The 18,834-nt window shown below is 47.7% G+C and overlaps 1 protein-coding gene across 11 annotated transcripts in view; it reads left to right on the forward strand.

The window, feature by feature from the left end:
* PLEKHG5 (pleckstrin homology and RhoGEF domain containing G5) overlaps positions 1 to 18,834 on the forward strand; it is a 118,965-nt gene that overhangs the window by 99,393 nt on the left and 738 nt on the right. For 9 of the 11 annotated variants that reach the window (XM_056795913.1, XM_056795911.1, XM_056795910.1 and 6 more), the window contains 15 exons: positions 238 to 374; positions 714 to 844; positions 1,227 to 1,412; positions 1,578 to 1,754; positions 3,606 to 3,701; positions 5,063 to 5,113; positions 5,668 to 5,817; positions 6,075 to 6,185; positions 6,465 to 6,614; positions 8,353 to 8,490; positions 10,253 to 10,372; positions 12,947 to 13,079; positions 14,848 to 14,963; positions 15,054 to 15,232; positions 17,994 to 18,788. In XM_056795913.1, coding sequence (XP_056651891.1) covers positions 238 to 374; positions 714 to 844; positions 1,227 to 1,412; positions 1,578 to 1,754; positions 3,606 to 3,701; positions 5,063 to 5,113; positions 5,668 to 5,817; positions 6,075 to 6,185; positions 6,465 to 6,614; positions 8,353 to 8,490; positions 10,253 to 10,372; positions 12,947 to 13,079; positions 14,848 to 14,963; positions 15,054 to 15,232; positions 17,994 to 18,788 — 2,670 coding nt within the window. The other 2 variants (XM_056795917.1, XM_056795919.1) reach the window with 2 other exon arrangements.

Raw genomic sequence — 18,834 nt, forward strand, 5'->3', positions numbered from 1 at the left:
GGGTCGTGAAGGCTCTCTGCATCTGCAAGGAGATTTGTCTGACCGTGAATCTGTGCGTGTTCACGTCCTCATGGGATACCTTGGCGTGTTGGGTAATGAGTTACACACATGTTTGACTTCCTCTCTGAATGGAGGGGGCTGGGGGGCTGGCCCCCCAAAGTCAAGGAGAGACAAGGAGGGCCGGTGAAGAGTGGGTTGGGGATGAGGGCCAACAATATGGCGGTTTCCTTGTGGCAGGGAGGTGTTGCTGCCAGTGTTTGAGAGGAAAGGCATTGAGCTCAGCAAAGTGGATATCTACCTGGACCAGTCCAATACGCCGCTCTCCCTCCCCTTTGAGGCCTACAGGTTTGGGGGTCACTACCTGAGGGTTAAAGGTGAGCAGGGGGGGCTTGGCCTTGGAATGGGGCTTTGTGTAGGGCAAGAATATTGGGAAACCCTCATTGGGCTTCCTTTGGCCTGTGATCATGCTAGTGTTCTCTCTCCTAAGGGGAGACGAGGCCAGAGCCAGGATGAACAATGTGTTCTGGACCTCAGTTTCTCCATTTGTAAAATAGGGGCACTGGTGCTTTCACGGGTGGGGAGGAAATCACAGGAACGTGGGCTGTTGGGGTGAGGGTTTGAGGCTGGGGGGGGGGCTGGTGTCCAGCAGAATCTTATTTATCCTCCTGCCCCCCCTCCCCCATTCCCTCTTCTCCCCTCCCTCTCTTGCTTAGCCAAACCTGGAGATGAGGTGAAAGTGGAACTAGCCGTGAAGGACTTCAAATCCCTGAGTTTACCCATTCCTGGGCCTCCAGCCTCAGACCGTGCTGACCAGCAGGCCCGACGGGAGAGCCTAGACATCCTGGTGAGGGGCTAGAGGCAGTGGGGGGACCAAGGTACAGTTTTGCTTAGGGAACAGCAGGCTGGGAGGAGGACTTTCAGAAGGCCTGAGCTAGAATTTAGACCTTTTCGCTTATCAATGGGGCAATTATGGACAAATTGTGTGCAGTTTCTGGCCTCAGTTTCCCCATCTGTAAAATGAAGTCATGAGACTTGTTGACCTCTATGGTGCCTACCAGCTCTCTCTATGGGCGCTCTTCCCTCTTCCCCATCATGGGATACATCGGGGTCCCACAAGGGTGAGCCCTCAGGGTGGGTAACAGACTGTATGGGTTGGACCTCAATCCCAGGTACCCTGACTCAATTTCTGCCTACCACCCCTGCCCCTCCCGTTTTCCCCGGCTCAGGCCCCCGGCCGAAGGCGCAAGAACATGACGGAGTTCCTCGGAGATGCCAGCATCCCCGGGCTAGAACCCTCGATGCCGTCCAGCAGCTCCCTTCCCAGCAATGGCATCGACACCTGGAAGAATCGCGCAGCCAGCCGTTTCAGTGGCCTTTTCAGCTCTGGCCCTAGCGTGAGCTCTTTTGGCAGGGTACGTGGTCCTCTGCCCCTTCCCTGACTCCCACGCCCCCGATTGGGCATCCTGGGCTTGGGGGTCAGGGGGGAGGCTCAGACTTACTTGTCCTCAGCTCATCAGAAGCCCTTGTTCCTGTGGCAAGTCTCCCTGACCTGGGCCACTCTCTGACCTGTTCCCCAGGAGGTCGACAAGATGGAGCAGCTGGAAAGTAAGCTTCACTCCTACAGTCTCTTTGGCCTGCCCAAGCTGCCCCAGCAGCTCCGCTTTGACCATGACTCCTGGGAAGAGGAGGAGGAAGAGGAGGATGCTGACCTGGTCCTGGAAGACAGCTGGCAAGAGCTCATAGACGGAACTGAGGTGCCTGAGATGTCATCCTGCTCTTGGGGATCCCACTGGGCCCTCCAGGTTCTGTGAGACGCACCTGGATTCCTCCTGGTCCTGTGGGCAGGGTTCAGCCAGATTTCAGTGTCTCCTGGGATGGGGAAGGGAGGGAGTTTTTCTACAAAAGAATTTTCCGTCTGTTTTCTCCTTTGACATTCACAATGATCCTGGGACAGATAACCAGCAGATTTCATCATTCCTGTTTTATAGATGAAGTTTAGAGAGTTGTGACTTAGCCAGGGTCCTACCACTAATTAGTTAGCATGGTACAGTGGAGTCCAGTTGACGTGGGTTCATTTCTTGCCTCTGACACTGAGCCTTGGTTTCCTAATCTACGAAATGGGGATGCCAGTAATAGCATATACGCTTTCTAGAGCTTAATGCCCCTGTGTCATGCAAGCTCTTGTCATGAACTCGCTCATAAGCCCTGCTGTTAGTATTCAGTCAATGAACATACAGCTCAGCTCCTCACTTTCACAGGAGTCCTTTCCCAGTTCTCCCTTGAGATTCCCTCACAGTTATTCTGTACATGTCTTGCATGTGCCTAGCTATTTATGGGCTGTCTCCCCTACTAGGACATAAATTGGTATGTAATTGATCATCCAGCATTTATCAGATGCTTCCTGTGTGTTTCCAGAGCTCTTCCCTATGGGCAAAGGAAGACAATACCAGTCCCTGTCCTTAAGGAGCTTATGAGATTGTTTAATAATAATAAATAATTATTAGAATAGGTAGATCAGTGGATAGAGTGCCAGACCTGGAGTTGGATTCAGATCTGGCCTAAAGACACTTCTTAACTGTGTGACCTTGGGAAGGTCACTTAAGCCAGTCTGCCTAAAGTAAGGGTTCAAATTAAAAAATTTTTTTATTAGGCAATACCTAGAGTTACCTGATTCCTGAACATCTATGTGTGACCTTAGACAAATAATTTCTCCTCTCTGGGTCCATTTCCTCATCTGTAAAATTCAGGATGGAGCAGCTATGTGGCTCAGTGAATAGAGGACCAGCTTAGAGTCAGGAAAACACATCTTCCTGAGTTCAAATCTGGCCTTGTTAGCTGTGTGACCCTGAGCAAGTCATTTAATCCTGTTGGCTTCAGTCTCCTCATCTGTCCTGAGCTAGAGAAGGAAATGTTAAAAATTCCAGCATCTGCCAAGAAAACCCTAAATAGGGTCCTATAGAGTCAAGACATGACTGATCAATAAGCACAAAATTCAGGACAGTTGAGCCCACTGAGCACTTATTCTGTGCTGATCACTGGGGATACCCCCCAAAAAAAACAAAGCCTTAGAAGTATTAGTCCCTTAGTATGGAGAACTCCAGGTGAGGAAAGTCCCTCTCCCAGGACAACTTTTCTGCAACTTAGAGGTCTAGAGTTGCCAGGGGTAATGGGAAATTAGCTGACTTTCTCATGGTCACACAGCTAGCCTGTGTCCGAGGTAGAACCTGGCTTGGAGACCAGATCTCTATCCTCTCTCCCGTGCTGCTTTCTATATAATTAAGGGCTTAGTCTAAATGATTTTTTTCAGTCAATTTTATTTTATTTTTTTAGATTTTTTGAAAATTTTATTTAATTAATTTAGAATATTTTTCCATGGATACAAGATTCATGTTCTTTCCCTTCCCCCCCCTCCCATAGCTGACGTGCAATTCCACTGAGTTTTACATGTGTCATTTAGTCTAAATGTCTGCAGTTCTTTCAAAGTCTATATCCAACTTCCTTTTACTAGAAATGCGTAGAACCTGGATTCTTCGGGTCATCCTTTACTCCTTCTACCAGGCAGGAGTGAGAGTCCTCAATTCCTCTCTTCCATCCTCTTTTCCCAGGATCTGACCCGGAGGCAGTGTCATCAGCAGGAGGCAGTGTGGGAACTGCTCCATACAGAGGCTTCCTATATCAAGAAACTTCGAGTAATCACCGATGTAAGTGTGTGTGTGCCGGGGGTTCGGGGGAGGATCACCGCAACTTTCCTCCTGGTTCCTTCCCTGTTCCTTTTCTCCCCACATATCAGAACTAGTCTAGCCTTGCCCCTTCCTCCTTCCCCACCTGCCCCAGGTGTGGAAATCCCCCTGACTTCCCCCTCCTTTGTCGTCGTCGTTGTCGTCGTCGTCATCATCATCATCATCTGAGCTTTTGAGTATTTGCTCAGATGAACTGTTATTAGGAAAGCGACAATGACTAGTCAACTTGTCTGAGCCTTTTATCTTGACTTTTGTCTAACCATCCAAGGAAGCGCTCCTGAGTCTCAGTCTTGAACCTGCCTGGGGTTTCCCCCCTGAAATCCCTCTTCTTAGATGGGTCTGATGGTTCTTCTTCCCACATCCTCTTCCCCTTGAGGGACAATAAACCATCACTTGGTTCCTGGGTCACCCAGGCCAGAGCCCCAAAGAACTGCTCAGAGGCAAACTCAGCCACTGGTTTGGCAGAGACTGTACCGAAAGTTTCTTTCCACTCTCCCTAAATCTCATTAAATTTCAAGTGAAACATTTAAGTTAATTTGAATATATTTTAAAATATTAAATATTTTATTTATATTCTTAAAAATTCTATTTATTGATTCATTTTTAGTTTTTTAAAAATTACATATGGAAACAATTTTTAAAAACCCAATTCTTACCTTCTGTCTTAGAAACAATACTACATATTGGTTCCAAGGCAGAAGAGTGATAAGGGCTAAACAATGGGGGTTAAGTGACTTGCCCAGGGTCACACAGCTGGAAAATATCTGAGGTCAGATTTGAACCCAGGACCTCCTGTCTCTAGGCCTGGTTCTCAATCCACTCAGCCTCTTAGCTGCCCCTTTCTGTCATTTATGATTCAGATTCTCTCTCTTCCTTCCTCCCTTCCCCATCCCAGGAGGTAACTAGTCTGATCCAGGTTGTACCGGTTCTCTCATGCATGATATATGTCCTTATTGCTCATGCCATGACAGAAGACACATCTCACATACAATAAAAGAGTCCTGGAGGAAATAAAGTAGAAGGTGGCGTGCTTTGATCTGCAATCAGACTCTAATATATTTACACTCTTCTTCCTAAACATATGGCTGGACCTTCCCGCTGACCCATCTCCCTAAAGTGAAGCATCTCCTTGTAACAAAGTAGATCGATGTAAAACCAATCCACACTGTCCCTGACTGGAATCGGCTGCCCTCCTCAGGACCCGTAGACCCGCTGCTCTTCTCCTAAGAGGAGGGGAGCACATGAGCTTCCTGGTGGGTCTCTGCCAGTGATGGCGGTTTTAATTACTGATTTGTTTGTTTTTATTTGTGTTTTTCCCACAGCTCTTCATGTGCTGTCTTTTGAACCTGCAGGAGTCTGGGCTCCTGTGTGAGGTGAGAGGGTCAGTGGGGAGACAGGGGTATCCACACGGGTCTGACTCAGCCCTTCTCATTCTCATGCCACCCAGACTATCGGTGTGTCCCCAGTGCTTGGCATGTAGTAAGAGCCTAATCAGTATTTTTTTTTAAATTGTTATCTTCAGTCTTAGATGCCATCGCAGAAGGCAGAAGAGTGGTAAGGGCTAGGCAGTGGGGGTTAAGTGACTTGCCCAGGGTCACTCAGCTAGGAAATGTCTGAGACCAGATTTTTTTAACCCTTCCATCTCAGAATTGATATTATATATAGGTTCCAAGGCAGAAGAGTAGTAAGGGCTAGGCAATGGGGGTTAAGTGACTTGCCCAGGGTCACACAGCTAGGAAATGTCAGAGGTTAGATTTGAACCCAGGCCTGGCTCTGCTAGCTGACCCTTAATTAATATTTATTGATTGACTGACCTCAGTGGGGAGCCTAGAGAAGAAAGGAGAAACCCTAGGAGAAATTGGGGACGGGACTAGGGATTAAAGGGTGGCTTAGGGGAAAGGAAATGAAACCAGGGCCCTTCCTGCAGGTGGACATTGAACGCTTATTCAGCAATACCCAGGAGATCATCCAGTTGCATAAAGGGCTGTGGAGTAGTGTCATGGCCCCTATCCTTGACAAAGCTCGACGCACCCGGACCCTGCTACAGCCTGCAGATCTGCTCAAAGGCTTCAAAATGGTAGGGGACTGAGGGCAGGTGGGGAAAAATCTATGGACAGCTCATAGGCCATCCCCCTTCTCTTATGGTTAGGCTTAGGACCCAGAAATCCTAAAGTGCTATTGGGGAAACTGAGGCACTCTTAGAGCAAGGGGGTCTTTGGAAGCCTCTGGTTTCCTAAAAGCTCACCATCTCTCTTAAGCCCTCTTCCCTAATCCCCCTCAGCCTTCTCTTCTTTGCCCTGTACCCTGACTCTTTTATTGCTTCTGGCCCTATAGTTCGGGTCCCTCTTCAAGCCTTACATCCGTTACTGCATGGAAGAGGAGGGCTGCATGGAATACATGAGGAGCCTGTTGAGGGACAGTGACCTATTCAGGGTCTATGTCACGGTGAGGGGAGTCAAGGGGTGATGATTGATTGGGGGAGGTACAGAGGATATGACTGATGGGGGGGACAAGGACTAACAAGTAATGGGGGACCAGGGGTGATGCCCAATGGGAGGAGGAGCAAGGAGCAGTGGCTTTGGGGGCGAAGTGATGGCTGATGGGTGAGGCTATGGGTGATGACTAACTGTAATGGAGGGAGCCAAAGTGTGATGACTGATAGTGGGGGAAGGAAGTAGGGGAGAGGGTGCTGGGAAGGGTCCCCCAACCCTGTCTTGGTTACAGTGGGCGGAGAAGCACCAGCAGTGCCAGAGGCTGAAGCTGAGCGACATGCTGGCCAAACCTCATCAGAGGCTCACAAAATACCCGCTGCTGCTGAAATCAGTGCTGAAGAAGACTGATGACCCACCAACCAAGGAGGCCATTGTCACCATGGTAACCGGGCAGGAAGGAAGGGAGGGGCCCCAGATACGCATACCCACAACCTGGGTGTGAAGCTCTTTTCCTTCCCTCACCTCCTTCCAGGCTTCCCATGTGAGAGCCCCTTTGCCTCATTATTTCAATAAGCTCCTCTTGGTTTTCCCCCTCTCTTTCTCCAGTCTTTCCTCTAGGAGCTACCAAACTGGTCTTCCTGACCATTCCCACCTCCTGCTCAAGAAGCTTCCATGGCTCCCTATCACCACTAGGGTCCTAGCTCTAGAGCGAGAATAAGTCTTAGCTGTTCTCTGCTGTAACCCCATCATTTTTCAAAGAAGGAAACTGAGGCTGGGGCAGTTAAGAGGCTTGCCCCACAGTACATGTGTAGTAAATAGCAAAGCCAGGATAAGCCTCCCTTCAGGTCTTTCTGCCTCCAAATTTAGCCCTCTTTCTGTTATGTACCCACTCTGCCCATCGCCCAACGCCAGATCCCTCTGTTTGGCATGTAAAGCCCTTCACAGCCAGGCTCCAATTTGCCTTTCCAGTTGGACTGCTACACATTTCTTCCCTATCTCCCACCTATACATCTTTGCATAAGTGATTTAATGTGCCCCCTGCCTGGAATGCTCTCTCCTTGCCTTTTTATTTTTACCTTCCCTCTCAGAATCAATCCTATGTATTAGTTCTAGGAAAGAAGAGAGGTAAGGGCTAGACAATAGGGCTTAAGTGACTTTCCCAGGGTCACACAGCTAGGAAGTGTCTGAGGGCAGATTTGAATCCAGGACCTCCTGTTTCTGGGCTTAACTCTCAATCTACTGAGTCACGCAGCTGTCCCTACCCCGAGCTTTTAAGTACCATCTTATGTGAAGCCCAAAGTTTCTCCCATCCTTCCTCCCAGTGGATTGCCATGCATTTATTTTTTTTAACCCTTGCCTTCCATCTTGCACTCAATATTGTGTATTGGTTCCAAGGCAGAAGAGTAGTAAGGTCTCGGCAATGGGGGTGAAGTGACTTGCCCAGGGTCATACATCTAGGAAGGATCTGAAGTCAGCTGAACCTAGGACCTCTTTGGGCCTGACTCTCACTCCATCTACTGAGCCACCCAGCTGCCCCCATCATTCATTTATTTTAATACTTGTCGACTATGTGCCAGGCTCTATGCCAAGCACTTTTTATGAATACCTCATTTGACCCTCATGATAACCTTGGGAAGTAGATGCTACTGTCATACTCATTTTACAGATGGGTAAACTGAGGCAAACAGGTCAGGAGACTTGTCCGAATCCCAAGCTGCTTAATCATCAGAGGCTGGATCTGAACTCGGGTCTCTCTGACTCCAGAGCTCTAGCCACTGCACCACTTAGTTGGCACCAAGCCCACTGCCTTTTGTTCAGTGTGGTGTAGCATGATAGCCAGAAGAAATGAGTTCAAGTTGTGCCTTAGAAACGTCATGGCTGGGTGACTTTGGGACAGTAACTGAACTCCTTAGTGCTTTGGGTAACTCTTGGAGACCATAAATTGCCCCAAAGGGCCTGCCTGGACAGAAGAAATCTCCTCATCCTGGAGTCCATCTACAGATGAGATCCCGAGTCTGGTCCCTCTCCCCATAGTTCAGATCCATCTGCCAGTGGGATTGAAGCTCCCTGAGGGCAGGGAAGAGCTCATCCTCAGTTTGGGTCCCAGGCTTAGCGGGGACCCAGCACAGGGGTTTGTTGGGGGACGGAGGGGTTCATGGATTCCTGCCTCTTCCTCACAGATTAGCTCTGTGGAACGGTTCATCAGTCACATCAATTCTCGAATGCGGCAGCGGCAGGAGCAACAGCGTCTGGCGGCCATCATCAGCCGCATTGACTCCTACGAGGTGGTGGAGAGCAGCACGGATGAGGTGGACAAGGTACCGCGGTCTTCTCCCACTTTGTCACTGCCTCTGCTTCTCTCTGATATGCCTGCTCCTTGGCAGGGGCCAGGTGTCTCCTCTTCTGGCATCTCTGCAGTCTAGGATGCTGGGCACAAAATGAGTAGGGGCTCAGTGGATAGAAAGCCAGACTTGGAGACAGGAGGTCCTGGGTTCAAATCTGTCCTCACATTTCTTAGCTGTGTGACCCTGGACAAGTCACTTAACCCCCAATGCCTAGCCCTTACCACTCTTCTGCCTTAGAACCAATACACAGTTTTGATTCTAAGATGGAAGGTCAGCGTTTTTTTTTTTTAAGAGAAATGTCTAGAACGGGGCAGCTAGGTGGTTTGATGGATAAAGAGCCAAGTCTAGAGACAGAAAGTTCTAGGTTCAGATCTGGCCTCAGACACTTCCTAGCTGTGAGACCCTGGGCAAGTCACTTAACCCTCATTGCCTAGCTCTTACCACTCTTCTACTTTGGAACCAATACAAAGTATTGACTCCAAGATGGAAGGTAAGCGCCCAAAAATTAAGTAAATAATTAAAGAAATGCCAAGACCATATTTGTGTCAAATAAACATATTGGAATGGGAACTTTTTCTTATTACAAACTGTTTCTTTAGTATTAAAATTAAGTCTTCTTTGACTGATTTTAGAATTCATTTATGAATACATTTGTTCCCAGGGCTTTTTGGGTTGGGAGTTCATTTATGTCTTGGTTCAGTTTCTTTTTCTGAAATTGGTTTATTGAAATAATCTATTTCTTTTCTTTTTGTTTCTGTATTTCATCTTTTGGGACATTCAACTATTTTCTCTGAATATTGTTATGTTCGTCCATAATTAAGCAATGCAATGTCTAATAATTTACTCTTTAAAAGAAAATTTACTTTCCTCCCATTTCATGAGATTAGCGGTTTATTTTATTAGTTTTTTAAAAAATCACCTCCTAGTTTTATTTATCAATTCAACGGCCTTTTTTGCTTTCGGGTTTTAATAATAATAAGTTTTTTACTTTGTTATTTAGTTAAGTGTTTCTGATTTGTAGTCAGAAGTTTTTAAAGATTATACTTTGAGTTCATTGATTTGTTTTCTCTTTTGTTAAGCTAAGGATTGAGAGGCATTAATTCTCCTCAGATAAGCATTATTGTCATTTTATTTTATGAAACTTCTATCGTTTCCATTATTCGATGGCTCCTTGGCATTTGACTCATTCTTTTTACCTGCTTGTCGGACTTTTTATTTGATTTCATTGCTGGTTTTTTTTTTTTGCCTTGGTTATCCCGAGAAGTTTTTCTCAGGAAGTGAGCAATGGGCTCTATTTTTTTTTTTTTAAACCCTTACCCTTCCGTCTTGGAGTCAATACTGTGTATTGGCTCCAAGGCAGAAGAGTGGCAAGGGTAGGCAATGGGGGTCAAGTGACTTGCCCAGGGTCACACAGCTAGGAAGTGGCTGAGGCCAGATTTGAACCTAGGACCTCCCGTCTCTAGGGCTAGCTCTCAATCCACTGAGCTACCCAGCTGCCCCCAATGGGCTCTATTTTTTACTTGTCTTAATTTTAAAAAAGAATAAGGACTTCTTCATGCTACTAGAGAAGGGGAGAGATGGGTAGAAACAGTCCTTTGCTTCAGAGATATTTCCTCCTTTCGATCTCCTTTTTATTTCTTCCCCTTCCCCTTCCAGAGGGACCTTCTGTTCTGCCCTCCTCTTCTCAGCCCTGTCTATTTTTCTCATCCAGTAAACATTTCTCTCCCCTTCCCAGCTTTTGAAGGAGTTTCTGCGCTTTGATCTGACAGCTCCCATCCCGGGGACATCCCCAGATGACACTCGGCAGCTCCTCCTAGAGGGGAGCTTAAAGATGAAGGAGGGAAAAGACAGCAAGGTGAGCAGCAACTCTGATCCCTTCCCCATCCCTATGGACATCCCAACATCCCTGCATGCTTATTCTCTCTGAGAGCAGGGAGGTGAGGAGGGCAGAGAATTTTACAGGCAGACTAGACCTTAGAGATCATTTCTATAAACCTAGGGCAGCAAAGTGGTGCAGTAGATAGATTGATGGTCCTGGAGTCAAGAACACCTGAATTCAAATCTGGCCTTACTCTTACTAGCTGTGTGACCCTAGGCAAGTCACTTAACTTCTGTTTGCCTCAGTTTCCTCATCTGTAAAATGGATGCTAATAATAACAGATACCTCTTAAAATTGTCATGAGGATCAAATGAGATATTTGTAAAGGGGTTTGCACACAATGCCTGGCACATAGTAAGTACTGTATCAGTTTTAGCTATTATCATTATTATTAGAAGTAGAAACCAAGATGTTTAGAAATTAGGGGTTTTTTTTAAGTCATGCAACAAGTTCCTGGCATTTGAACCCAAAGGATTCAAACCTGGGTTCTGGCTTAGTGGGAAAGATGATGGTTCTGAAATTATTTCCAAATCCCAGCTCTGATATTTCTGTATCCACAGATAAAACAGCTCACCCCTCTGAGGCTCAGTTTTCATAGTTATATAGGATTCATAACAATACTTCTGCTGGAAGGCAGCATGACATAATGGTTAAGGAATTGCCTTCTGAGTTAGGGAGGACCAGGTTCAAATCTAACCTGTCACCCATATTAGCTGTGTGACCCTGGGCAAGTCACCCACCCCTTAACATCCCCAAACAACTCTCTAAGGTTACACATTGAAGCCCTGATGCTGATCTCCATTGGTAAAGGGGGTTTTCACATTGGAAGTTCCCTGTATCAGTGGAATTAAAGGTCTGATCCAGAAATGCTTCAACTATGTACCTCATGGGATTATGTCAGGAAAAGTCTTCTGGGAAGTTTAAAGAGTTATAGAAGGAAAACACATATTAATCAGTAAACATGTATTAAACACCTTCTGTGTGCCAGGCACTAATCTAAGCCCTGGGGGTAAGAAAATAGGCAATGTAGTCCCTGCTATCAAGGAGCTACAATCTAATGGGAGAGCCAATGTACAAACAAGAAGTATCCTAGAAAAATTGGAAGTAATTAATACAGAGAAAGCACTAGAGTTAGATGTCTCCTTGCTATGATGTCAGGTGAGGAGACTTGCTTAAGGTTTTGAAAAAGTCATCACGGACCTGACCGCCATGTTCTCTTCAGTCACATCTTCTATGTGAGCTCTATGAGTCTTGTTTTCAAGCTTTGTTCCTTGTTCTTCCTGGCTGTGAAGCTATGAATAAGTTGTTAAATATCTCGATACCTCAGATAGTGTTTTTCTTAAACTCTTACCTTCTGTCTTAGATTTGGTTCTAAAGCAGAAGAATGGTTCTGGCTAGGAAATGGGAATTAAGTGACTTGCCCAGGGTCACACATCTAGGAAGTTTCTGAGGCCATATTTGAATCCAGGGCCTCCTCTCTCTGCCAGGATCTCTATCCACTTAGTTACCTAGTTGCCCCTTCTAGTAAACATTTAATAAGCATCTATGATGTTTCCGGAGCTGTGTTAATCTCTGGAGAGATGATTTAAAAAAAAAAACAGTCCTTGCTCCCAGTGAGTTTACAATCTAAAGGGAGAGAACCCAAAAGGAGGCAGGCAAGGCAGAGGGAAACAAGATGATAGGGAATATCCTATTCCTTGGAATTGAAACCAGGCAGGGAAAAGCAGAGTGAGCCATGAATTCGCATTCAGCCCTTTATAAAGAAAGGCATTGGGAGGAGTTTGATACACTTCCCTCTAGCCCTCTAGTCAGAGGAGAGAAAAGCTGAGACAGGCCGGGGTGGGGGGGTGGAATGAGTTTAGAAGTGATAACTTGCCCTGGAGTGAAGGGGAAGCATCTTGTTCAGTGGAGTTGCAACCAGGTAGGGCAGCAGATACAAAGCAGAGGGTTAAATTACTTCATCTCTTTGGGCCTCAGTTTTGTATCTTGTTTTCCTGTTGTCTCCCCCATTCAACTGTTAGCTCCTTGAGGTTAGTAGGGATTGATTTTTGTCTTTCTTTGTATTTGAAATAGTTAGCAGGGGGCCTGGTATACAGAAGGCTCTTAATAAATGTTTGCTGACTGACTAGTGTGAAGGAATCAGACTAGTCGACTCTTAAAGCCCCTTACAGCTAGCTATTCTGTGATTCTTCGGATAAGATACTGTCTGGACTTCAAGGAGCTTATTTATCTATAGTTTCATCAGGGACAAAAGAATTCCTTGAATGGGACACAGGGCACTGGATTTGGACTTGAAGAATCTGGATCTGACACTTACTAAACATGTGGTCTTGAACATGTCATTTACATTATGCCTCAAATGCCTCAACTGTAAAATGAGGGGATTGGATTAAATCTCCTCTGAAGTTCCTTCCAGTTCTAGATCAATGATCTTTTCCCCTCTCTGGGTCTTGGTTTCCCCATCTGTAAAATGAAAGGGTTGGTCTAGATGGTTTCCAGCTTGAGATCACTGATCCTCTGACCCCAGCCTTGAATCTCCACTTCTACTAGATGGATGTTTACTGCTTTCTCTTCACCGACCTCTTTCTGGTGACCAAACCTGTGAAGAAGGCAGAAAGGACCAAAGTTATCCGACAGCCCCTGATGGTAGACAAGATTGTGTGTCGGGAACTTCGAGATCCTGGTAAGGAAGCTTTCTACCACCCACTGTCTGAACACCCCTCTTTTGGGGCAGAAAGAATCTGGGGCTCAGGGGGCATCTGGGTGGCTCAATAGATTGAGAGCCAGGCCAAGAGATGGGAGGTCCTGGGTTCAAATCTGATTTCAGACACTTCCTAGCTATATGATCCTGGGCAAGTCACTTGACCCCCATTGCCTACCCTGCCTTAGAACCAATACCCAGTGTGGATTGTAAGGTGGAAGATAGGTGGTTTAAAAAAATTTCTGACACCCCCAACTCTCCAACTACTCTGTGCCCAGGATTGGGGAATGCCAGACTCTCATCCCTGTGTTTGAATGGATCTCAGGGAGTCTCTGGTCCAAGTTGAATCTTCCCCTTAACAATGTACCTGACTGCAAGTCCTCCAGTTTCCTCTCCAAGTATCCACTTGCTGTTCTTAGCTCTGTTCTCTGGGGTGGAGTTGGGCAAAATGAATCCATTTTCCACATGGCCTCTGCTCATGGCCCTTCAACATTCTGACTGTTGGCTTCTAGAGACTCTCCAGCTTAGCAGTGCCCTCTTCTGCCCCATAATCCTCCAGAATCTTTTTTTTTTTTAAACCCTTATCTTCTGTCCTGGAATAGGTGCTGGGTATTGGCTCTAAGGCAGAAAGTACTATCGAACTACCCTACTGAACAATCCTTCAAAGTCTTAAGATAGTCATTGCCTACATAAGGGGACACTTAGCCTGGGCAACTTTTATTCTCCTAGCTTCAATTCTGACTTTCCTACTTTCCAGGGTTATAAGGATCAAATGATTTGTAAAGCTCATAACCCAGCACATTTCTTTCTTAGTGGTGTTACTTCAGTCTAGAATTAGACATGAGTGACTTTGTGACCCCACTGGCTTTTTCTTAGCAAAGATGCTGGAGTGGTTTGCCATTTCTTTTTCCAGCTCATTTTACATATGAGGAAACTGAGGCAAACAGGGTGAATCCACTGACCCAGGGTAGATCACCCAGCTAATAAAGTGTCCGGGGCCATATTTGAACTCGGGTCTTCCTGACTTCAAGATTGGTATTCTATTCACTATATCATCTGGCTGGCTACCTGGCACATAGTAGGTGCTAGGCAGATGCTTTGCCTTTCCTTCCCAGGCTTCCTCACCATGCCCCCCACATGGATCCCTATCCCTCTCTTTCCCCCTCCCCACTTTCCAGCTCCCTTTTTTGGTGTTGTCTTCCATTGGAATGAGATTCCTGTGAAGTTCTTCAGACAGTTCCTGGCACATGCATGCCTCTTGGTTTCTTTTCTTTTTGAGGGCAGGCTCTTTCTTTATTTGCCTTTTAGTCATATCCTCAGTACTTAGGTAGGTACTGGACACACAGTAAATGCTTAGTAACTGTTTCTTGTCTTGCCTTGTTTATATTGGGCCGAGCCTTCTCTTCTCCAGGCTAAGTGCTCAGGAAAGCCAAGAAAAAGAATCTACAAAGCAATTTCTCGAGGGAGGGAGCATGATCAATTACCTAGCGGACTCAGGACAGATTTTGTGCTGAAGGTGGCCCCTAAGGGGGAGAAAACAAGCATTTATTTGAGCCTACTGTGTGCTAGGACCTGCATTAAGCCTTTTACATAAAAGGGACTTCATTTGGCCCTCACAACAGCCCTGGGAAGGTCGATGCTCCAGTTCCTTCAACCAGAGGGCATCCTTCCCAGTCCACTTGCCCTCCTTAGCATGGGTTCTGGCTTGTCCAGACCCCTCCTCATTCGTGGTGCCCTTACTTCTCCCCAGGCTCCTTTCTCCTCATCTATCTGAATGAGTTCCGAAGTGCTGTGGGTGCTTTCACCTTTCAAGCTAGCGGGCAGGCCCTCTGCCGAGGCTGGGTTGAAGCCATTTTTAATGCCCAGGTAAGGGGTCTGGTGGGCATGGGGGTGGCCTAAGGGTCAAGGGGGGCAGTTGAGTGGGAGAGTTGCCTCCAATACCGACCCTGGCTCTAGAACCTGCTGCAGAGGATGAGACTCCAGGAGCACCAAGGCAGCCATCAGCAGCATCTGCAGAGCCTGGAGGAAGAGGAGGATGAGGAGGAAGAAGAGGAAGAAGGAGAGAGCAGCACTTCGGGAGCTAGCTCCCCTACCATCCTACGCAAAAGCAACAACAGCCTGAATTCCCAATGCTGGTACGCCTTTTACACCACCATCACATGATGTTGACAAATGTTGATTGAGGTCCTACTGTGTGCAGAGAGCAGCTCTGGAGCTGGGGGGCGGGGAGGAGGAAGGGGGGAGGATGGTGATTCAGAATCCAGAGAAGCCACAGTCCCTGCAGAGTCAATGGTAGCATGAAAATAGCACTGGGCTCAGAATCAAGAAGGTCCGGGTTCAAATCCCATCTGTTGATTTGTCCTAGCTAGATAATTTTGGGCAAATCACATATCCATTTTGAACCTTAATTCCATTCAGTTCAGCTCAACAAATAATAAGTACCTACTATGAGCATAGTGAGAGGCAGGACTGTAGGGAGCTGACCTTAAAATCAGGAAGATGTTGGTGCGAGTCTTGCCTCTGCCATACAGTGTCTACCTGCCCCTGGACAGATTCCTTTTAATCTCTCAGTAACTCAAACACCCCTCACTCTCTAAGACCAAATCTGACAAGAAACAATAATGTGGCTACAGCTAACTAGCACAGTGGATAGAATGTCAGACTTGTGAACGAGAGATCTTGGGTTCAAATGGGATCTCAGGCATACTTCCTAGCTGTGTGACCCTGGGCAAGTCACTTAAGCTCAGTGACTACTGTTTGCTCTTTTGTCTTAGAATTGCTACTAAGCTGGAAGGTAAAGGTTTAAAACTCAGCCCCCTCCCCAATAATGTTCTAGACACAAGGGGATACAAAACCAAAAGGGAAACTGAGAAGGAAGGTTACAGTTTCCTGTTGAGATCAATGTAGACAGAGGAAAATGCGTATTATATACATAGTATATCCTAAGCTCTCAGGAAAGCAAAGAAAAAGAATCCACCAAGTAATTCCAAGAGGGAGGGAGCATTATCCACTAACTAGTGGGCTCAGGACAGATGTTGTGCCCTAAGGGAGAGGAAGCAGCATTTATTAAGCCCCTACTGTGTGCCAGGACCCGTGCTAAACACTACAAATTTGGTCCTCCCAACACCCATGGGAAGTGGATGCTGATGTTATCTCTATTTTGAACTTGAGAAAACTGAGGCAAATAGAGGTTCCATGCCCTGCCCAAGGTAGCCAAGTGTCTGAGGTCAGATTCGAACTCGGGTCTTCCTGCCTCTGAGCCCAGCCTCTATGCCCTGCTCCATCTGAGTTGTGCTTCTAAGAGGTCATGGTGCAGCCAGTGAGCATTCTGGTTGAGGCAGTACCACTCCAACAAAGGTTATTTTACACAAGGGGTCTGACTGGAATGGAGGCTGCAGAAAGGGGCAAAATAAATAGCCAGGAAAGATCCATGGGAGCCAGGTGGGAGAGGGCTCTAAGGGCCACGCTGAGAATTTTCTTCTCTGTCCACGGGAGCCATTGAAGGTTTTTGAGATGGGGAGCGAAGTGGTCAGACCTACACTTTATTATCTTTTTTCTTTTTTAAGAACCTTTACCTTCCATCTTCAAATCAATTGTGTAATAGTTCTAAGGCAGGAGAACAAGAAGAGCTGAGTAAATGGGGTTGTCACTTGCTCAGGGTATGTAGGATATGTCCTGAAGCCAATTTGAACTCAGAACTTGCCACTTCTGGGCCTGGGTCACTATCCACTGAGCCGCCTCACTGCTTTACAGGACAGTCACTTTGGCAGCTCTGTCAAGGCTGGATGGAGACGGGAGCCGGCGACTGAAATAGAGCGAGCGTGAAGCAGTGATGGGGTTCGGCTGGGGAGGGGGGCACCATCTGAGTAGAGAGGAAGGGACGGAGCGAGGGAGATGCTGGTGAGACCTGACGGCCAGCTGGCTATTGGAGAGGAGAGTTTCTTTAGGTTCCTCACTTTACCTGCCTGTTGGAGGTGTTGTGACAATAGAGCCTTACAGTTCTGTTTACATTTGAGTTGTTTCTCTTGCTGCAGCTACAGGCTAAGGTCAGCGAGGTGGTCCAGAACATAGAGTCCAAGGTGGAGAATCAAGAGGACACATCTTCCAGAGTTCAGATCTAGCCTCACACTTTCTGACTGCATAACCCTAGACAAGCCACACAATCCTCTTAAACTCAGGTTCCTCATCTGCAAAATAACATGGAGAAGGAAGTAGCAAACCAATCCAGGATCTTAGTTGTGTGACCCTAGACGAGTCACATAACCCTGTTTGCCTCAGTTTCCTCCTCTGTACACTAAGTTGGAGAAGGAAATGGCAAACCATTCTAATATCTTAGTTGTGTGACAACTAAGGGACAAGTGAGGGACAACTTAGTTGTGTGACAACTAAGGGACAAGTCACATAAGCCTATTGAACTCAATTTCCTCACCTGTAAAATAAGTTGGAGAAGGATATAACAAACCATTCCAGTATCTTGGTTGTGTGACCCTAGACAAGTCACACAACCCTGTTAAACTCAGTTTCCTCCTCTGTACAATAAACTGGAGAAGGAAATGATAACCCACTCCAGTATCTTAGCTCTATGACCCTGGGCAAGCTACTTGACCCTGTTTGCCTCAGTTTCCTCATCTGTCAGATGAGCCAGAAAAGGAAATGGCAAACAGCTCCAGTGTCTTTGCCAAGAAAACCCCAAACGAGGTCATGACGAGTTGGACATGATTGAAAAGCGACTGAACAGCCCTCATGCTCTAGGCTGCCTGTAAGCCCCCTGGGGGCAGGCAGGCAGGCCCCCTCCCTGGTCTTATTTATTTCCTTTTGTACTGCTTGATTTGGTGGCTCGCTGACCTGCTCAGAGTGCCCCTTGGCTTCCTCGGCCCTGTCCCCTCTCCTTTCTAGCCCCTCCGATGGCTCCACGGAGACCCTGGCGGTGGTGGTGGTGGAGCCTGGGGAGTCTCCGTCATCGCCTGATTTTGAGGGCGGCCCATTTAGTTCCCGCTCAGACGAGACCTCGATCAGCACAACGGCGTCCTCCACTACCCCAACGAGCGAGGCTGACGGACTGCTCCACTCGGCTCCTGCTGAGTGCCGCTCGTGCTCCATCGATTCTGCCTACGGCACCCTTTCCCCGACCTCCCTGAAGGACTTTGTTGCCCCGGCGGAGCTGGCCCCCGTCCCTGCCCCCAGACCTCCAGACCCGCCTGACCCCCCTGCTCCTGCCTTGCCGCTCTCTCCCCGCCTCCGACGTCGAACCCCTGTCCAGCTGCTGCCTTGGCCTCGTCTACTCAAATCCAAGTCGGAGGCCAGCCTGCTGCAGCTTCTCTCGGGGGCTTCTGGCCGAGTCCCCCCGTCAGCCCCTAGCCGGAGCTTGTCTGAGCTCTGCCTGACTACGCCGCTCCTTCCCAACGGCTTCCCCAGGACTCAGATGGGGCCCTGCCAACCCCCTCCGGAAGCCCGTGCCAGCTGGGACTGTGGGGGGGCCAGCCCGAGCGGTGCCTCTGGGCCGCCAGAAGCGGAAGATTCAGGGTGTTCCCCTGGCCGGGGGGATGAGAGTCCTCTCTCCAGGGAGTGCAAAAAGCCAGTCTCTAAGACCACCTTCAGGGCACAGCCCTCAGGCCAGCACAGGAAACTGACCCTGGCCCAGCTGTACCGCATTCGAACCACGCTGCTCCTGAACTCCACGCTGACCGCCTCGTGAGTGTCTGTGGGTGGCCCCGGGGAGCAGGGCCACTGACCAAGG

This window comes from Monodelphis domestica, chromosome 4 (assembly GCF_027887165.1).
Source record: "Monodelphis domestica isolate mMonDom1 chromosome 4, mMonDom1.pri, whole genome shotgun sequence".
NCBI classification, from domain to species: Eukaryota; Metazoa; Chordata; class Mammalia; order Didelphimorphia; family Didelphidae; genus Monodelphis; species Monodelphis domestica.